This window comes from Rana temporaria, chromosome 1 (assembly GCF_905171775.1).
Source record: "Rana temporaria chromosome 1, aRanTem1.1, whole genome shotgun sequence".
Classification (NCBI taxonomy): Eukaryota; Metazoa; Chordata; class Amphibia; order Anura; family Ranidae; genus Rana; species Rana temporaria.
This window is the reverse complement of record NC_053489.1, coordinates 207,556,054-207,576,533: the sequence shown is the minus strand read 5'-3', so window position 1 is coordinate 207,576,533 and position 20,480 is coordinate 207,556,054. Positions and strand designations below refer to the sequence as shown.

General features: G+C 45.0%; 1 protein-coding gene and 1 non-coding gene across 7 annotated transcripts in view; both read left to right on the top strand.

Moving 5' to 3' along the window:
• Positions 1 to 20,480, top strand: part of SEPTIN5 (septin 5) — a 117,109-nt gene that overhangs the window by 63,421 nt on the left and 33,208 nt on the right. The window contains exon 1 of one of the 6 annotated variants that reach the window (XM_040348184.1): positions 16,474 to 16,973. The exons of 4 other annotated variants lie outside the window; for them this stretch is intronic. In XM_040348184.1, coding sequence (XP_040204118.1) covers positions 16,884 to 16,973 — 90 coding nt within the window. In that variant the 5' untranslated portion in view covers positions 16,474 to 16,883. Of the gene's footprint in view, positions 1 to 16,473; positions 16,974 to 20,480 lie in introns of those variants that run through there. One more of the 6 variants, XM_040348191.1, reaches the window with a different exon arrangement.
• LOC120925645 lies at positions 3,865 to 4,020 on the top strand. Its single transcript, XR_005746865.1, has one exon. It is a non-coding gene; the product is annotated as a U1 spliceosomal RNA (small nuclear RNA).

The window sequence follows — 20,480 nt, the reverse complement described above, 5'->3', positions numbered from 1 at the left end:
TCTTTCTCCTCTTGTATTCTGGACTGTTAATGTGTAATACATCTGGCTTTTCAGTAGCGCACCTTTGTCTTTTCTTCCTCTAGCATGACCTGCACTATTCACTTCCACAATCCTTGTAGAACAGCACCTTCCTATTTTTAAACTCTGTGCTCCCGTCCTTTCTTCTCTAGTAGAACAACACTCCCATTCACCCTTTTCCAGGCAATTGCAGTTGTCTCTTCACTGATTTTCGTGCTGCACTTACTATTTTCAGCTGTTGTTTCTGAATGTTCTTCTTTCTAGGATGCCAACATTCCAGATCACTTCTATATAGGGCTTTAATACAGTAGAGCTTTCCCACTATTATATCTTGTAGCAGAGAATGGTGACTAAATCAATCACATTGGATCTAGATACAGAAGATGTATAACTGAGGTCTCAGCCTACTAAGCAACTTGAACTGCAAGGAGCCATAACTAGTGAATTTATGTAGTGCTTTGTTCTATGGTTCACGGGTTTGTCCTTTGATCGGTAAATACTCATCAAAATGCTGATCATGAAGATTTCCCTTTGTAAACAATTGGGTATAGGTTCACTTACTTCACCTAAAGTAGTATACTGAAAGACAGACCTCGGATGCAGTGTAGTCTCCTTCTACATGCCTTCTTTCTGGTGCAGAGTAAAACCAGGCTGCATCTGAAGTCTGTTTTTGTGTATGCAGCATATTTATTTATTACAGGCACTTGCATAGCACTGTTAATTTATGCAGTGCTTCACATATATACATTGTACATTCATACAACAGTCCCTGCCCTCAGGGAGCTTACAATCTAAGGTCCCGAACTCACATTGATGCAGTAGGGTCAATTTAGATAGCAGCCTATTGATCTGTCAGCATGTCTTTGGAGTGCAGGAGAAAACCGAGGTACCCGGAGGAAACCCACGCAGGCACAGGGAGAACATGCAAACTCCAGGCAGGTAGTGTTGTGGTTAGGATTTGAACTTGCGACCATGGTACTGATGGGTGGAGGTGCTGACCATTTAGCCACTGTGCTGCCCCAATCCTCCCCTTTAAAAGCAGACTGTTTTGGAAGGTTATATGTTATAATCACTCTTTTACAGGCTTGATAAATATGGGAAATACCAGTATGTAATATGTAGTACCCACCACCAATGAATCATTGTTAATAAAGTAAAATTTAAGGTATTAATTAATACCATAGTTACATTGGGCTAGCTTGGACTAATGTAAATATGTATATGCCATACCTGAGGGACCACTGTGGAAGCACCCCCAGGCTGGACCAAGGAAACTGCAATAAAATCTATGCCTGAAATTCAGCTTTAGACCGCTTTCACACTGGGGCGTTTTTCAGGTGCTTGAGTGCTTTCACACTAAAGCGCCTGAAAAACGCCCAGTGTGAAAGGGGTCTTAGCGTTAAAAAAAGTGCCTGTAAAGCACATAAAATAAGCCTCATCTGCAATCCCAATGTGAAAGCCTGGGTGCTTTCACACTGAGGCACTGTGCTGGCAGGGCGTCAAAAAATGTCCTACAAGCAGCTTCTTTGCAGCGCTTTAGGAGCGTTAAATACACCGCTCCGAAAGCGCCCCTTCCAATTGAGGCACTTTTTTAAATGCCCCAGTGTTAAGGAGGTCTTAGCGGAGCTTTACCAGTGTTTTTCGGGCGCTGGCAGTGTGAAAGGGTTCTGAAAGCACTCGAGCTTTTGCATTGGGATTGCAGATGAGGCTTCTTTCAGGTGCTTTACAGGCATTTTTTTTAATGCCAACGCACCTGAAAAACGCCCCAGTGTGAAAGGCATAGTTCACCTGCAGGTAAGGGGTGTCTGTAGGTAAAAACACACTGTGCAGCTTTGACCAAAGTCCTTGCTATAGGTGTAGGCCATTTACATACCTCATGAAGCCTGACTGGAAAACACCCAGTGGTTGCACCTCCACATTCTGTCTTGCTGCTAGGAGGTTGCTAAGAAACTCCCAGCTGCTACTGTTCACATCCACCATCGCAGGAGCAAGTTTTCAAACACTGAGCTCAGAGCTTCTGCATCAGGGAAGAGAAACGCATGTGAGGGGATATGAATTAGAGATAGAGCAGTAACAGCTGGGAGAGTCTTTGCAAAGTCCTAGCAACAAGGCAGGACTAGGGATACCTTCTCTGGGAGTTTGTCAGTCAGGCTTCATGAGGTACGTAAATGGCCTACACCTATAGCAAGGGTATTATTCATCTTTGGTCAAAGCTGAACAGTTTTTTTTATCTACAGATACCCCTTGCTGTATAGGCAGTTTTTTGGTAAAGTTGATCTATGCCTTTAAGTCAATTATGTCTTTAAAGGAGTTCTCCAAGCTAAAACTTTTAACCCCCGCTGTGCCCGGGCTGTAAAACTATACAAAATAAACTTTCACTTACCTGCCTACGATCCCCCGTTGTTCCGATATCGCCGTCCTGTTCTCCGGTCCCGGTCTCTTTCACTTCCTGCGGGTCGGTGACTCACAGTGCGCTCAGCCTATCAGCGGCCGCGACGGGACATTGCTGCGGCCGCTGATAGGCTGAGCGCACTGTGAGTCACCGACCCGCAGGAAGTGGAACAGACCGAGACCGGAGAACGGGACGGCGATATCGGAACAACGGGGGATCGTAGGCAGGTAAGTGAAAGTTTATTTTGTATAGTTTTACAGCCCGGGCACAGCGGGGGTTAAAAGTTTTAGCTTGGAGAACTCCTTTAAGTATATTTTCATCACTTTAATTATGTTGTTTGCTATTTGCATATGAAATCCTATGTCCATTTTTTAGATTGGTCTTACAAGTGATTTAGCCAGGGGCAATTTTTCATTGTGAATATAAAGTAAAGCCTAGCAGGTTTTAATGAAGTTTTCCAGTTGTCGTCCAATAACATACCTATAATAATGTTATTAACTATGTAATAGTATAAAAAAACTTGAAAAAAACGCGCTAAGAAGTATTCTGAATGAAAAGTGTAAGCAGCAAACCTTCTGTGACACATATACACAGTGAGTTAACATAAAATAGATAAAGGTTGCGCTATTCAATCATGTATATCCAAATGTAAAAATTAGATGATTAGAACAATCCACAAGTGATGTGAAAGTAAATCCTGATGTCAATCGCCACCATCCACCACCGTAGTGATCTTAAATATCCGAGCCTCCACCAACAGCTGAAAGGCTCGCTTACCAGCTCCTATTGATTCCTCATTACAAGAGATTGTTAGCGCTTGTGTGGCTTTAGCCCAGCCAAGGCCTTTCTCCAGGTCCAGATGGTCTCCCAACAAGATCACCCCTTGGCACTGTATAAGATGTGAAGAATTCCCAGGTGATGCATCTCCCCCGTCCGGCGGAAACACAAAGACTGTTCCAACCATCTAATAACTATGTAATAGTGCCAGGGCCGGCCCTACCATGGGTCTATGGTACCCAGGCGGCACTTGAGAGGGGTGGCAGAGGCGGCTTTACATTGAGCTTTGAAACACTGTCTGCACCTTTGCCTTAGGATGCTAAGATGGGGCAGCCTCCAGTCCGGTCTGACTCCTGCTCTGTCCAGGCGGCAGGGCAGGCAATCTGAATCTGCAATAATAACCTCCAGCTTTGGTGTTAGTGGGCACAATATCCCCCCCCCCCCCCCCCCGGTAACCCTGATCATTGGTGTCAGTGACCGTTTTAATCACCCTGATTATTGGTGTCAGTGACTGCAATAGTAACCCCCCCCCCCCCAGCCTTGGTGTTAGTGGCAGCAATAATGACTCTCAATATTAGTGTCAGTGAACCCAATGATAACCCCCAGCATTGGTGTCATTGACTGCAATAATAACTCACAGCATTGGTTTCAGTAACTACAATAATAAAACCCAGAACTTACTTACCTGGCAGGGGAGACACCATGATCATGAAGGTGGTTCTCCCAGGGCGAGGCTCGCCCATTGCACTCTAGGCTGTGCTGATCGTGGTGTCTTCCCTGTCACTTCTCGGCCTTTTGGCTAGGATTGAGTGTGGTATCTGTTCTTATCAGTTGTCAGCGGAGTGCTGAAGCACCTCCTACATGGGGAGGGTGAATGCAATCCAAAGACGTCATTGCACCTGGAAGGATGGTTTCAGCAGGGACTACGCTGTGCTGCCCGACAGTTACTGGGGGCTGGCCCATGGTTGAGTCTGAGCCATCTGGAAGGGTGCTCCTGGTGAGGATGGGTGCTGCGCCTGGTCTTGGTCTTTTTGCCGAGTTCTAGTCTGGCCTTCTGGCTGGCTGGTGTAAGTGCTATCTCTGTCAGCGATCCGGTAGGAGGAGCTGGTAATGCCCTGTGTGGTGGAACAGGGTAGGACCATGCAAATCCGCCGGGTTGACAGAGGGTCTGGAGGGGCTAGTATTAGTGGAGGCTGCTACCTGAGCGTCAGTCCTCCCTAAGAAAACCTTGAAGGGCTCTCTAGCTGGCAGGGGTGGAGGGCTGCACTGGCCGGTCTGGGGGTCGGATATGGAACGAAAAGCCTATGGTGCATGTGCCCCTGGAGTGGCAGTCCAGGGGTGTCTGAAGATCACTGTGTGTGAGGGACACATTGATTTAAGATACCACGGTCACTGCACCAGAAACACACTTTTTTTAGCACCTGCCTCCTGGGCCGGGCCTTTTGGCTAGGACCGGAGGAATTTTTTATTCCTGGCCGGAGGGCCTGGTCATTGTTGAACACAATGATCACTTCTTTCACTCTCCTCTTCACTATCCCTTCCCCCACTTTCTTTTATTTTAAGCCTATGTTTGTCACGTTTTTGTCTTATTTTTGTTTGTGCACGTTTTTGTTCACTGTGTGACTATTAGGGTGCCGGTCCTCGGGCCAGCCCTGAACGTCTTGGGAGTGGGTGGACATGGCCTTCTGGCTTAGTTCACCTGCTCTCATGGGGTCTCCCTTCGGGGGAGCCCCACCTAGTACTGGGAGGGTTCTGTTTCGGCAGTCCCTCCGAGGAAGTTGGGTCCGTGTCGGCTTCGGTTGCTCGGACCACAGTACCTCAGTCCCCGTCTGGAGCCTAACGCCCCGGGGGATCAGGGTTTGGGTCCCTCTTCACAGGAGGATCCCTTGACGTTGCACCCGTCTGCACGTTTTTGTGAACACTCTATGTGTGTGCACATTTTTTCTGCACCGGGTGGAATTTTTGGGTGTGTTCACACGCCATTGGCTTTAAAAAAAACAAAAAAACAGAACTGATGTCAGTGACTGCAATAATAACCCCCAGCTTTGGTGTTCATGGCTGCAAAACCCCCTCCAGTATTGGTGTCCGTGACTGCTTTAATATCCCCGGTCATTAATATCAGTGAATGGAATAATAACCCCCAGCCTTGGTGTTAGTGGCAGCAATAATTGTGGGGTCAGTGAACCCAATAATAACCCCCAGCATTGGTGTCATTCATTGCAATGATAACCCACAGCATTGGTTTTAGTAAGTACAATAATAATCACCAGTATTGGTGTCAGTGACTGCTTTATTAACCCCCATCATCTCTGTCAGTAACTGTTATAATAACCCCCAGCTTTGGTGTCAGTGACTGTAATAATAACCCCCAGCTTTGGTGTCAGTGACTGTAATAATAACCCCCAGCTTTGGTGTCAGTGACTGTAATAATAACCCCCAGCTTTGGTGTCAGTGACTGTAATAATAACCCCAGCTTTGGTGTCAGTGACTGTAATAATAACCCCCAGCTTTGGTTTCAGTGACTGTAATAATAACCCCCAGCTTTGGTGTTAGTGACCACAATAATAAACTCCTAGTATTGGTGTCAGTGACTGTAATAATAACCCCCAGCTTTGGTGTTAGTGACCACAATAATAAACTCCTAGTATTGGTGTCAGTGACCACAATAATAAACTCCTAGTATTGGTGTCAGTGACTGTAATAATAACCCCCAGCTTTGGTGTTAGTGACCACAATAATAAACTCCTAGTATTGGTGTCAGTGACCACAATAATAAACTCCTAGTGTTGGTGTCAGTGACTATAATAATAACCCCCAGCTTTGGTGTTAGTGACCACAATAATAAACTCTTAGTATTGGTGTCAGTGACTATAATAATAACCCCCAGCTTTGGTGTTAGTGACCACAATAATAAACTCCTAGTATTGGTGTCAGTGACTGTAATAATAACCCCCAGCTTTGGTGTTAGTGACCACAATAATAAACTCCTAGTATTGGTGTCAGTGACTGTAATAATAACCCACAGCTTTGGTGTCAGTGACTGTAATAATAACCCCCAGCTTTGGTGTCAGTGACCACAATAATAAACTCTTAGTATTGGTGTCAGTGACTATAATAATAACCCCCAGCTTTGGTGTTAGTGACCACAATAATAAACTCCTAGTATTGGTGTCAGTGACTGTAATAATAACCCACAGCTTTGGTGTCAGTGACCACAATAATAAACTCCTAGTATTGGTGTTAGTGACCACATCCCAAAAGATCACTCTACTTGACAGTGCTGTCTTTATTCTGAGGTAGTGAGCTGAAATGCAGAGTGAGTTTCAGCACTTCACTTGCTGCTCTGCAAAGTTCAGAATTGCCCAACAGGTGGCAGCCCAGTACCTGGTGGGCCGCACACAGAGACTCACTTAGCCATATGTTGGGCACCCCTGCCTAGATTTTGTTTGCTAATTCTTATAGGAAGAAATAGCAAATAAAAAGGTAAGACAGAGAAAGTGCCTGTTCGAAGATGGAAAATTAAATTCTCAAAGCCTTACAGGAGCATAAGGATTTTTATATTCAGCTGTGTGACTGTCATTTTCAAATGCCATTGGCTCGCTGAAATAAACTGCCCTTTTTAAAATAAAGATCTTTATCCCGGTGTGATAGTTTTGTGAATTGAACCTAACTTGTTTGTGATATGATGCTGAAACAGTTTCAATGCCGATATTCAGCTGGGGGATTGCGCTGTGTGTGCTTTCAGTTCAGACCAACTCAGCCAGACTTGGGATTGTAAATGTTTTCTTTTCTACTAGACTGTAGAGAGACACTTGTTAACCAACATCAGGATATAAACTTTGTTGTATGGGATAGGACCAATAGTACCCTGTAATTATTTGAGGCAATGACTGAAAGCTTTAAACAAACCTAAATTAAGTGGATGTAAACCCAATTCATGAAATTTGAGCTGGGCACATATATCTGCAGTGTTTTCTTATCTCTCTTCAAAGAGCTAAGTCCCTTAGTTTTCTCCTGACCCATTCCTCTGTTATCAGCGTGATAACTCCTGACAAATTCTCCCACACATCAGATAAAAGCAGCCTGAAATTTGTGTCATAGATTAGCAGGCAGCCGGCCCTGTTACAAAACACCTCATCTTCCTATGATGAGAGGTATGATGAGAGGGGGTGTGTGCCTCCTTTGCTCCAATCAGCTGTTTTAGCTATCTTGGCTATATGCCCAGACATCACACTCCCTGTTAAACAGAAAGAGAACATTTCCTAACACAATCTGAACTTTCTAAACAGTATATAAAGCTAAAGACAGCAGATATGGATGAAAAAATTATTCAGGGAGATTTGTTTTATCCCTGTGTATCATCTGAGGCTGTTCACTTCGCTGGGTATATGTGAGGGTTTACATCCTCTTTAAAGAGGAAGTAAACCCTAATGGGTTTACTTCCTCTTTCCCCCCCCCCTGCAAAGTAAAAGCATAAAGGGCTAGTATGCATCACAATCTAGCCCATTATGTGGCACTTACCTGCAAACGAAGCCTGCGATGTCCATGCTGGTGACTGCATCTATCTTCGCCCCTCTTTCTTCCGGGGCCGCGAATATTAGCTCTGTAACTGGCCAAGGGTGCGTGACTTCACTCCCACGCATGCGTGCAGGAGCCGCCCCGTTACGGCACCTGCTAGTGACCTCATCGGCACACTACAAGGTAAATATCACTTAAACGGCGCACATTTAGGATATATTTACAATACCTATAGGTAAGCCTTATTATAGGCTTACCTATAGGTACAACTTCTGAATTGGGGGTATACAACCACTTTAAAGTGAATTCTATTCATGTCTATATTTGTATCTATTTTGCTCTGTCTCCTCCAAATTCCTTTTTTCCTATTAGAGGGTGGCTGCATTTGGTCTCCGCTGTATGTAAGAACATAACCACCCTCTCTTTCTTGTTTCCAAGATGGACTATGGCAGTGATGGCGGCGAACCTTGACGCCCCAGATGTTTTGAAACTACATTTCCCATGATGCTCATGCACTCTGCAGTGTAGGTGAGCATCATGGCAAATCATCACATCTGGGGTGCCAAGGTTTCGCTATCACTGGACTATGGGATTTGCAGTGTGCATAGAGCAGTGCATGTGCCCACAACTAATGTGTGCCGCTCGCTCCAAACCAAACTGAGAAGAAAAATTAGAGGTTCAGGAGCTCACAGAGAATGTTACAGGGAGGCAGAAAAACGGTAAGGGCTCTTTCACACGGAGCGTACCGTTTCCGTGTGTCTCCGTCGGCTCAGCGGGGATCCCCGCTCAGCTGTCGGCGGATAGGGCGGTCCCCGCACACAGTGCAGGGACCGCCCTGTCTCTGCTCCGCTGTCCCCTATGGGGAACCTGATGCAGACAGACCGTCTGTCCGTCTGCATCAGTTCCGCTCCGCCGAACGGAAGAAAAATAGGGTTTCTTCCGTTCGGAAAAGCGGATCCCGACTGACGCGGACGCCAGCGGATGCTCCATCCGCTAACGGACGCGTCCCCATAGGGATTCATTACAAGTCCGTTAACGGACTTGTAATGAATGGACAGACGGAGCGGACGTCTGAAAGGGGCCTTAAAAAGGATTTTAAGAAAAATCTGTTAAGTAGTGGATGTCACTTTAATTTATTTTAGGCTTTAACAGTTTTAGCAATAAACAAGCTTTTTTTTCCTAGTGTGCAAAATCACATTATGCAGATCGGTTGCCAAGGATGCATTAGCATCTTCACAGCTTCCAAGATCATACACAGACAGGGACTCTCTCCGAGGACCAGCCCTGTTTTAGCTGCTAGTGCAGTGGTGTGATTCAGGGCTATTAGTATAGTATAATGAATGATAGCGCCAACCAGAGGTTGTAGTGTATAATCCCTGTGGATGCTGTGACAGCCCTATGATGTGATTATGGGAAGGATAGGCTGATTTGCAGTAGTGGCACACAAAAATAATCTACAGTGATCTCATTTAGGCCCCATGCACATTGGGCGTTTGCCCAGTTCTTCTAAATGCCTTTCTCCTGGCAAGAGAAAAACAGCGTAAAAAAAAGTTTCTAAAGCCACATTTTTATTCAAACGCTTTTAGGCGCCTCAAGTGTTTGGGCGTTAATTTTTTTCCCCTGCCTCTAAATGCTTGTGCATGGACACATAGGCTAACATGCAGAGGCTTTTAGAGGCAGAAAAAAAAGGCCAAACACCCTTAAAAGTGGGGGTTCCGATGCCTCAGTGCTCGAGGCCTAATTCCTAGAAATGTAACATGTTATATCTTTGAGTGGGTCCCCTATGACACTTGACATTATATATATATATATATATATATATATATATATATATACATTGGTTATTTAAGTGAAATGTCTGTTTTCTACATTGCTGCTCCGTTTTGGATTTTTATTTAGCCTTTCATTTCTATAACAGACATATACTTTTTTTTTTTACATGCTATTTTTATACATATGCTAAAGTGTTACAAAGTATGATTCATAATACAGGTGGATGACGACGCACGTGCATAGTTGTGATGTGTATGTTCAATTCACAGACTGCTGCTGCCCTCTGGTGCTCATATAAAATACTGACACATAGCTTGTTTGCATATTATATTTTATGCACATGGGTCAGGCACTCCCATAGAAGTCTACTGGGAGCAAAAACATGTGGTCATCTGAGCTTTGAGTGACAGCACATGGCTCAGATGTGAACGGGCACAATAGAATAAAGCTGGCTATACACTGATGGAAGTTTGGCTGGTTCAGCAGGGACCCGATGAATTTCAGTGGCAATTCCTGTTTGACAGAAGTGGATTGTTTGATGGACTTCTGTCGAAACCTTTCTCTATCCATGGCTGCAGCTGATCAGTGTATTTTGACAGCACCGGCCCCCAGGGGGGAGAGGGTTGGGGAATTCCTCCTTCTTTGTGTGGATGGAGGAGCCTCTTTTTTCATTTGGCCTGCTAGCTGAACAAAAAAAACTAACAGTGCATGGCCATCTTAACATGGAAACCTGAGTGTCTAGTTTTGAACTTAAAGGGGTTGTAAAGGTTCGTCTTTTATTTTCTAAATTGGTTCCTTTAACCACTTGCCGCCCGCCAATGACAGATTGACGGCGGCAGAGTGGTTGTAGAATCCTGACTGACCGGGGGCGCGCATTGCGGCGATCGTTGTTGCAGGGTGTCAGTCTGATATGGTAAAGTGTCTCTCATGGAGACACTTTACCACGTGATCAGCCGTGTCCAATCATGGCTGATCACGATGTAAACAGCAAAAGCCGGTAATCGGCTTTTCCTCACTCGCGTCTGTCAGACGCGAGTAGAGGAGAGCCGATCGGCTGCTCCTCTGACAGGGGGGGTTTGTGCTGATCGATTATCAGCACAGCCCCCCCTGAGGATGCCCACTGGACCACCAGGGATGCCCACTGGACCACCAGGGATTCCACTAGATCACCAGGGATTTAAATGAAAGGTATACCACCCTAGACCACCAGGGATGACACATAATGGATGCCAATCAGTGCCACAATGGATGCCAATCAGTGCCCACAATGGGCATCACTGATTGGCAGGCATTGTTTGGCACTGATTGGCATCCATTAGTACAACACATTAGTTAGTGCCCATCTATGCCCATCCATGCCGCCTATCAGTGCCCATCCATGCCGCCTATCAGTGCCCATCCATGCCACCTATCAGTGCCCATACGTGTTGCCTATCCCTGCCCATCCATGCTGCCTATCCCTGCCCATCCGTGCCACCTATCCCTGCCCATCCGTGCCGCCTATCCCTGCCCATCCGTGCCGCCTATCCCTGCCCATCCGTGCCGCCTATCTGTGCCCATCTGTGCCACCTATCCGTGCCGCCCATCAGTGCCCATCCGTGCCGCTCATCAGTGCCACATATTGGTGCCCATCATCAATGCCACCACATCAGTGCCACCTCATCGGTGCCTATCAGTGCCACCTTGTCAGTGCCAGTCAGTGCAGTACCATCAGTGCCCATTAGTGAAGGAGAAAACATACTTATTTACAATGTTTTATAACGGAAACAAAAAAAAGTGTTTTTTTTCTAAATTTTCGGTCATTTTTTTTGCAGAAAATAAAAATCCCAGAGGTGATCAAATACCACCAAAGGAAAGCTCTATTTGTGGGTACAAAATGAAAAAAATAATTAGTTTGGGTACAGCGTAGCATGACCGCGCAATTGTAATTTAAAGTGCAACAGCACTGAAAGCTAAAAATTGGTCTGGGCGAGAAGGTGTATAAGTGCCCTGTATGGAAGTGGTTAAGCTAGTGCAATGTTGGTTCACTTACCTTTTCATTCGATTTCCCTTCTAAATTTTGTTTTCTTTGTTTGAATTTCTTACTTCCTGTTGTTCGCCAAAAATTTACTACCATGTCATCCAACATTTGTTGGCCGAAAGTTGGACAACAATTGTCAGAAGGAGCGTACTAACGGTAAGATTTTAGGACAACAGTCTGTCAACAGACAACCCCTGCCTACAATCGGATCGTGTGTACGAGGCTTAAGGCTCCATTCACACGGCCATAAAAAAAGCATAAGCAAAAGCTTTTCGATTACAGATCTGAATGCAGCTGCATTGTTTTCAATGGAGCCATTCACACGGGTGTATAAACATAAGCTGCTTTCAGATCCGTAACACAGAATCCAAAAATCTGCCTCTAAGAACATGTGCTTACGTGTATAAACGCATGTACCGTATATACTCGAGTATAAGCCGAGTTTTTCAGCAAATTTTTTGGTGCTGAAATGCCCCCCTCGATGTGCTCATCCGAACCGTCACTTCTCTCCCTCTCCTCTCCCTCTCCTCTGGCATTACAACTGTGGGCACCCAGCTGTGATAGCTTGCAGCTGACAATGTGCGAGTCGTGATGTGCCTGGTGAATGTTAGCCTTCTGGGACCTGCGATCCGAGCGAAGTGGGAGCAGGTACCTGTCAAAACTAGGTACCCGTCCCCCCTACCAAAAACCATTACATACCAAATGTGGTGGTGGGGGGGGGGGAGTGCTTAAAGTGGCTATAAAGGCACAAGGTTTTACCTTCATGCATTCTTTGCACGAGGGTAAAAAACTTTCTGTGTGCAGCTCCCCCCCAGCCCCCTAATACTTACCTGAGCCCCCTCTCCATCCAGCGATGTCTGCGAAAACCTTGGCTCTCCGGGGACTCGCACTTCTGATTGGTTTTTGACAGCAGCGGGAGCCGTTGGCTCCCGCTGCTGTCAATCACAATCAGTGAGCCAATCAAGAGACATAGGGGCGGAGTCAAGCCGCAGCTCCGTGTGCAAATGAACACACAGAGCCGGGGCTCGGGCTCACGTCTGCTTGGGTGCCCCCACAGCATGCACCCAACAGGAGGGATGGGCCAGGAGCGCCGGCGCGGGACCCTGAGAAGGAGGAAGATCGAGGCTGCTCTGCAAAACTACTGCACACAGCAGGTAAGTATAAAGCCTCATACACACGCTTGGTTTACTCGGCAAGAACCAGCAAGAAAACTGCTGGCAGAGATTTCTTGCTGAGTAAACCAAGCGTGTGTACGAGGCTTTCAGGTTTCTCCACAAGAAAACTGCCCAGAATCTAGAGGAGAAAAATAGAGAACATGGGCCCAGATTCACAGCGGAGATACGACGGAGTATCTCAGATACTCCGTCGTATCTCTCAGAGTATCTATGCGACTGATTCATAGAATCAGTTACGCATAGATATCCCTAAGATCCGACAGCTGTAATTGTTTTACACTGACGGATCTTAGGATGCAGTACCGCGGCCGCCGCTGGGGGGAGTTTGCGTCGTAAACCAGCGTCGGGTATGCAAATTAGGAGTTACGGCGATCCACAACGGTTTTTTGCGTTCGCTACGTCGCCACTAGTCTAGTTTCCCGTCGCAAAGTTAGTCGTCGTTTTGGGTGCCTTAACTTTAGACAGCAAACGTATTGCTGTCTAAAGTATGGCCGTCGTTCCCGCGTCGAAATTTAAAATTTCACGTCATTTGCGTAACACGTCCGGGAATACGGAAGTACACTACGCACGTCGCCGATCGCACAAATTACGTCAGCTCGCGCAAAGCACGGCGGGAATTTCGAAACGGAGCATGCACAGTAGGTCCTGCGTGGGAGCGCGCCTAATTTAAATGTTACCCGCCCATTCGATTTGGACCGCCTTGCGCAGGACGTATTTACGATACACCGCCGCAAGTTTCCAGGTAAGTGCTTTGTGGATCGGGCACTAAAACTGAAAACTTGCGGCGGTGTAACGTAAACGGCTTACGTTACACCGGCGCTATTGTACCTGAATCTGGCCCATGTTCTCTATTTTCTCATCGTGAGATTCTCTGCAGTTTTCTTGCTGAGAAACCCGAGAGTGTGTATACTTACCTGGTCGTCGTAGAAAACCGCGCATGCTCGAAATGACTTTGACGCATTCGCGGTAGCTTCCTAGGCATAGGTAGGGTGCAGCAAGATGGCGCGATGGCATCGAATGTGACAAGCACATGCTCGTCGTACGCGATTACATCACCGCGTTCTTTCCTTTCAAGAGAACCGCGGTTCTTTTGAAACGAGAGTCTGTACACTCGGGTGGCAAGAGATTCTTGCCAAGAATCTCGTCGGGAAAACAATGTTTTTTTCCTGACGAGATTCTTGCCCGTGTGTACAGGGCTTAACATGTTTGTTATTTTTCTTGTTCAATATTTTTTATTGAAAGTAGATAATAACAAACATTGCATAAGAGTCAAAGACTGAGTAGTAGAATTAACTTCATACATGAACACAGTACAGATCACTAAATGGTAAGTGGTAACTAAATGGTAACATTATATCATGAATAGAAAAAAAAATGTAGGGAAGAATAAACTCCCACCTGGTGCACGTGGCACAGGTAGTTATAACGCAATGGATCACAAAGGGTAAGGACCGCGGAGAGGGCCTCAGAGGAATACATTTTTGTTATTTTGTTTAAAATCATTTAGTTAATTTTTTTTTTTACAATGTGACAGTTACGATAAAAATCGCTGATCGCCGCCATTACTAGTATATGAAAAAAAAAAATGCCATAAATCTATCCCCTATTTTGTAGACGCTATAACTTTTGCGCAAACCAATCAATATACGCGTATTGCGTTTTTTTTTTTTTACCAAAAATATGTAGAAGAATACATAATCGGCATAAACTGAAAAAAAATTGGGCCTATTTATTATAGCAAAGAGTAAAAAATATTGTGTGTTTTTTTCATACTTCTCACTCTTCTTTTGTTTATAGTGCAAAAAATAAGAAGCGGTACAGTGTTGCATGACTGCGCAATTGTCATTCAAAGTGCAACAGCGCTAAAAATTGCCCTGGACAGGAAGGGGGTGAAAATGCCCTGTATTGAAATGATTAAAGCAGAACTTCAACTTTTGGGGGGAGCTCCACTTTAAATGCATCTATATGGATCTTTATGCAGGAACTTTTCTCCTAGAAAACACGTGTAGCAGCAGCATTAAAGTTGTGTAAATGGGGGCTTAAAATCAAACTTTACTCTATTTGGTTCAGTGCTACTACACATCTACCATGATAGAAAAATTTATTGCTTTGGTAACTTCTCTTTTTTTTTGTTTTCTGTGTTTCTATATCTGCAGTGGGGATCCAGCTGAAAATTTCCAAAGGATAAGCTGGACATAAATAGTTTGAATCTCAGCCAGTTCAGCAGAGATCGGCTGAGATTTAAACCATGTATGGGCAGGCTGATTGTACCCAAGTCGATCCCTCAATTGTCTTCGGTACAACCAGCATTTTGGATTTTTAGGATTATTATTATTATACAGGATTTATATAGCGCCGACAGTTTGTGCAGCGCTTTACAACATTAGGGTAGACAGTACAAGTACAATACAGTTCAATACAGGCGGAATCAGAGGGCCCTGCTCGTCAGGCCTTGTACACACGGTCGTTCCAAACCGATGAGAATGGTCCGACGGGCCATTTCCATCGGTTCACCGCTGAAGTGGCCTGACGGCCTGATATGCGTACACACCATGAGTTCAAAAACCGATCGGGTCAGAACGCGGTGACGTAAAACACACGACGTGCTGAAAAAAACGAAGTTCAATGCTTCCAAGCATGCGTCGACTTGATTCTGAGCATGCGCGGGTTTTGAACCGATGCTTTTCTGTACTAACCATCGGTTTGGTCCGATGGGGCAGCGGTCCATCGGTTCGATTTTAAAGCATGTTTTAAAATTTTGGACCGAAGGACAACAGACCGATGGGCCATACACACGGTCGGTTTGGACCAATGAAACTGAACTTCGGTTCATTCTCATCGGTTTGGAACGACTGTGTGTATGCGGCCTAATGCCCCGTACACACCATCACTTTATGTGATGAAAAAAAACGACATTTTCTGTGAAGTAAAAAATGACGTTTTTGAAACTTCAATTTTCAAAGACGAAGTTGCCTACACACCATCGTTTTTCTCACAATGTTCTAGCAAAGCGAAGTTACGTTCTCACCACTTTTTCCATTGAAGCTTGCTTCATAAGTAGCTTCTGGGCATGCGCGGGTGAAAAAACGTCGTTTTAAACGAAGTTTTTTACTACACACGGTCAATTTCTGTGAAGTAAAAAATGACGTTTTGAAAAACGACACATAAAATTGAAGCATGCTTAAATTTTTTTTGGTCGTTTTTTACAAGACATAAAATTACGTTTTCCCCTAAAAAAAAGGTCAATTAAAGTGACGTTTTTAAAAACGTCGTTTTTTTTCATCACATAAAGTGATGGTGTGTACGGGGCATTAGAGTTTACAATCTAGGAGGGAGGGTCAAGTGATATAAAAAGGTAATAGCTGATGAAGAAAATAGAAGTACAGTTGTTAGGTGGAGGGAGGATAGTCTTCTCTGAAGAGAAAAGTTTTCAGGGATCACCTAAAAGTGGAGACAATCTGACAGATTGGGGTAGGGAATTCCAGAGGATGGGAGAGGCTCTGGAGAAGACCTGGAGGCAAATATATGTGGATGTGATTATTGCCAGTGGCTATAGCCGCTAGCAACAATCACTATGCTCTCCCAGCAGGGATGGCTCCGTGGGAGAGATGGAAGAGGGAGGGAGAGTATAAAATCGCACTGACACAGTCAGTTTTGATGGGGGGAATCAAGCGATTTTTATTTTATGCAACCCGTGGTTGCAGGAAAGAAAATCGTATCTATGGCCAGCTATACATTTTTTTATTGTATTTTATAGAATTTTATTGAGCATGGCCATTCCCTGAACATGGCAGTATAGCTGTACAGAGGTGTCAAAATGATTTGCTTGTCTGGATTAAAAATGTCTGTCTGTTCACTTTCACATGCATTTCTCAGGCGCAGACAGTGAGAACACATTGTGCAGAGTGCTGTGTGTAAATCATTTGCTGCTGTGATTTGTTGTCTGATTATGTAGGGATAGCGGGGACCTTCCTCCCTTCACTCTCCCATTATCCTCCTCCCTTGCACTTAAACTTAATCTTCTTTCCAATGGGAAGCTACAGGAAATTCCAGGGTAGTGGCCGGGGAGGGCAGTCACACATTCTCCCCATTTAGCACACACACATACACACACATACACACATATGGATGTGGTCAGTAGTGGGAGGGGATGGATGGGTGTGTGTGCTTGGCGAGGTAACATTGTGCTAGCGGCTGTTGCTTTGTGGGTATGGATGCCATCATAATTCAGGAACTTCTGGCCGAGAGATTGTTGTCTCCCCGAACTCTGACACAGAGGACCTACCCTATGAAACTAAAGGTAACTTCTCCAATGGGGAATGCAGCTTAGCAGGAAAGGGGAGGCTGGGGATGGTGGTATGCAGATTTGTGCAGACATCTGTCTATTCTTACTTGTAATAATGTTACCGTAAAAGAGAACATTAACTCCACCACTGCCAAGTCTGGAGGCACAGCGCCGCGTCCTGTCAGAACGCAGAAAATGTGTTCGCACACTTGTCTGTTGGAGTTCGTTAATAGTTAACCATGTGAAAGAGAACGATTGTTTAGGCAACTCAGGAAGGAAAAGTGGTGGGGGTGACTGCAGATGTATAGCAAAGGAAAAAATCTGGGGAAGACTGAAATAATATATGAAGGACTATGAGAAAGATGACACACAACATATATATGTATAGAAGAAGGGAGCTGATAGGATCCTGTTATCTAGGAACCCTAATTTTAGGCCTAACCTTCTCTGAACATGGTGGCCAGGGAATGATTACACTCTGTGTAAATAAGATACATTTGTAGCTTGCGCCTGTGCAACTTTTGTACACATTTCTGTGTGTTGGTAGCTGTGAACTGTACTGTATTAACCACATAGAAATGCAAACATTGTTGTGACTATAAATGCGTCCTCGGTACATGAAAGACAAATGTAAATGAATGAGTCTCATTGTTCTACGTTCCTCTAGCTTTCTGGAGTCAAGACAGGGGGGGTAAATTTACTAAAACTGGAGGGTGTAAAATCTGGTGCAGCTGAGCATAGTATCCAATCAGCTTTTAAAGTGGTTGTAAACCCTTAGAGCCGGTTCACACTGGGACGGCACGACTTCGGGGGCGACTCGGCCAGGCGACCTGAAGACGACTTCTAAGGCGACTTGCAAAATGACTTCTGTATAGAAGTCAATGCAGGTCGCCCCCGAAGTCGTCCCCTGTTTCTGTTGCTGTGATCTGGTAATGCTTTTGCTGTTCATTTAATAAAAGACAACCTGTACGGTTTTTGGAGTGCGGCCATCCATCCTTCATTCAACCTTTATGCCCCGAAGTCGTACAAGAACCTTTTTCGAAGTCGGAGCGACTATTAGAACGTTCTATTCACTAGAATGGGACGCGACTTGTCAGGCGGCTGCGTCGCCTGACGAGTCGCCCCAGTGTGAACCGGGTCTGAGAGCCGGTTCACACTGCGGCGGCACGACTTCGGGGGGGACTCGGCCAGGCGACCTGAAGACGACTTCTAAGGCGACTTGCAAAATGACTTCTGTATAGAAGTCAATGCAAATCGCCCCGAGTCGCCCCTGAAGTCATACAAGAACCTTTTTCTAAGTCGGAGCGACTTGCGTCGCTCCTATTAGAACGGTTCTATTGACTACAATGGGACGCGACTTGTCAGGCGGCTGTGTCGCCTGACGAGTCGCCCCAGTGTGAACCGGGTCTTACAGACCACGTAGACCTACAGGTAAGCCGCTCGACGGAGGAGGTGTCCGAGGACCACTGCGGGGGCTTCGTTCTCAGGTAAGTAATTTAGTAAATTTACCCCCCCTGTCTTGACTCCAGAAAGCTAGAGGAACGTAGAACAATGAGACTCGTTCATTTATATTTGTCTTTCATGTACCGCTACTAACGTCATCGCTGCTCCGGCCAGTCACAGCGTCGGAGCAGCGATACCCGGAAGTCACTCTGGGTATCACGGCATCGACGGAGACGGAGAAGGTTTTTAAGGACCACTGCGGAGGCTTCGTTCTCAGGTAAGTAATTCATAATGAGCTGTGCATACTAGCTCATTATGCCTTTGTCTTGCAGGTTTTTTTTTTTTTTAAGAGAGGGTTTACTTCCTCTTTTACTTCAGCTTGTTCAATGAAGCTTTGACAATAAAACCTGGAAGGTGATTGGTTTCTATGCAGAGCTACACCAGATTATATACCCTCCAGTTTTAGTAAATTTTACCCCACTGTCTTGGCTCCAGAAAGCTAGAGGATAGTAGAACAATGAGACTCATTCATTTACATTTGTCTTTCATGTACCGAGGACGCATTTATAGTCACAACAATGTTTGCATTTCTATGTGGTTAATACAGCCCCAGTACAGTTCACAGCTACCAACAGTTTTAGTAAATCAACCCCAATGTAACCAGTGCTTTCTCTACCATCCTAAAAAAATGCCTTAAAGAGGATGTAAACCCTGATGGGTTTTACTTCCTCTTTTTTCCCCTGAAAAGTAAAAGCATAATGGGTTAGTTTGCATTGTATACTAGCCCATTATGTGGAATTTACCTGCAAACAAAGCCTGCGATGTCCCCGCTGGTGGCTGCAACTATCTTCGCCCCCCTTCCTCCCGGGGGCCTTGGACTCCCGCTGTGGGACTGGCCAGAGCCACGTGACGTCACTCCCGCAAATGTGCGCAGGAGCCGTCAGTCACGGCACTTGCGAGTGAAGAAACAGCACGGAGATCCGTTTCTTCACAGCGTATGCGCCAATGATATCATCTGCGCACTACAAGGTAAATATCTCCTAAACAGCATTTAGGAGATTTTTCCACTACCTATAAGTAAGCCTTATTCTAGGCTTACCTATAGGTAAAAGTGACAATCGGGGGTTTACAACCACTTTAATAGCTGAGCTGATATCCATGTGTTTTATCCAGCTCCACCAAAGCTAATGCTGTCCAAACAAACCATTATGCTGCCAGACAGAAGTGGCCTGGATTTCCTGTGGGCCCCCTAGGCCAGGATCACAACCTCACTCCCACTGATGACGAACCATGAAACGACTGACAGGACAGGATGTGTGTATTTCACATGCCTGTAGTGCTTTGTGAGATATACAAAAGTGATCATAGTGTTGTTTAGGAGCATTTACATTGTCTACCCACTCATATACTTTATATCGAGAACTGCAGTCTGCTTTACTAAGCAGGGTCTACAGTCGTCATGCTGCTTGCAGAAAATGGGGAAAAAGTGGAAAGACATCTTTATCCTTAAATATCTTGCATAAGGCGGATTGGTAGATTAATATTAAGGTGTATTTTCACGTACTACAACACATAGCAACTCGTCCCTATAGCACTATTTTTGTGTTATAGCCATCACTTTGCTTCCAAGGTGAAGCCTGTCTATTAACCACTTGCTTACTGGGCACATAAACCCCCTTCGTTCCCAGGCGAAAGTTCAGCTTCCGGCACTGCGTCGCTTTAACTGACAATTGCGCGGTCGTGCGACGTGGCTCCCGAACAAAATTGGCGTCCTTTTTTCCCCACAAATAGAGCTTTATTTTGGTGGTATTTGATCACCTCTGCGGTTTTTATTTTTTGAGCTATAAACAAAAAAAGAGCGACAATTTAAAAAAATATATATATTTTTTTTACTTGTTGCTATAATAAATATCTCAATTTTTTTTTAAAAAAACTGTTTTTTTTCTCAGTTAAGGCCGATACGTATTTTTCGATGTATTTTTGTAAAAAAAAAAAAAAAAAAAAAACGCAATAAGCGACTGGTTTGCGCAAAAGTTATAGTGCCTACGAAATGGGGGATAGATTTATGTTTTTTTTTTT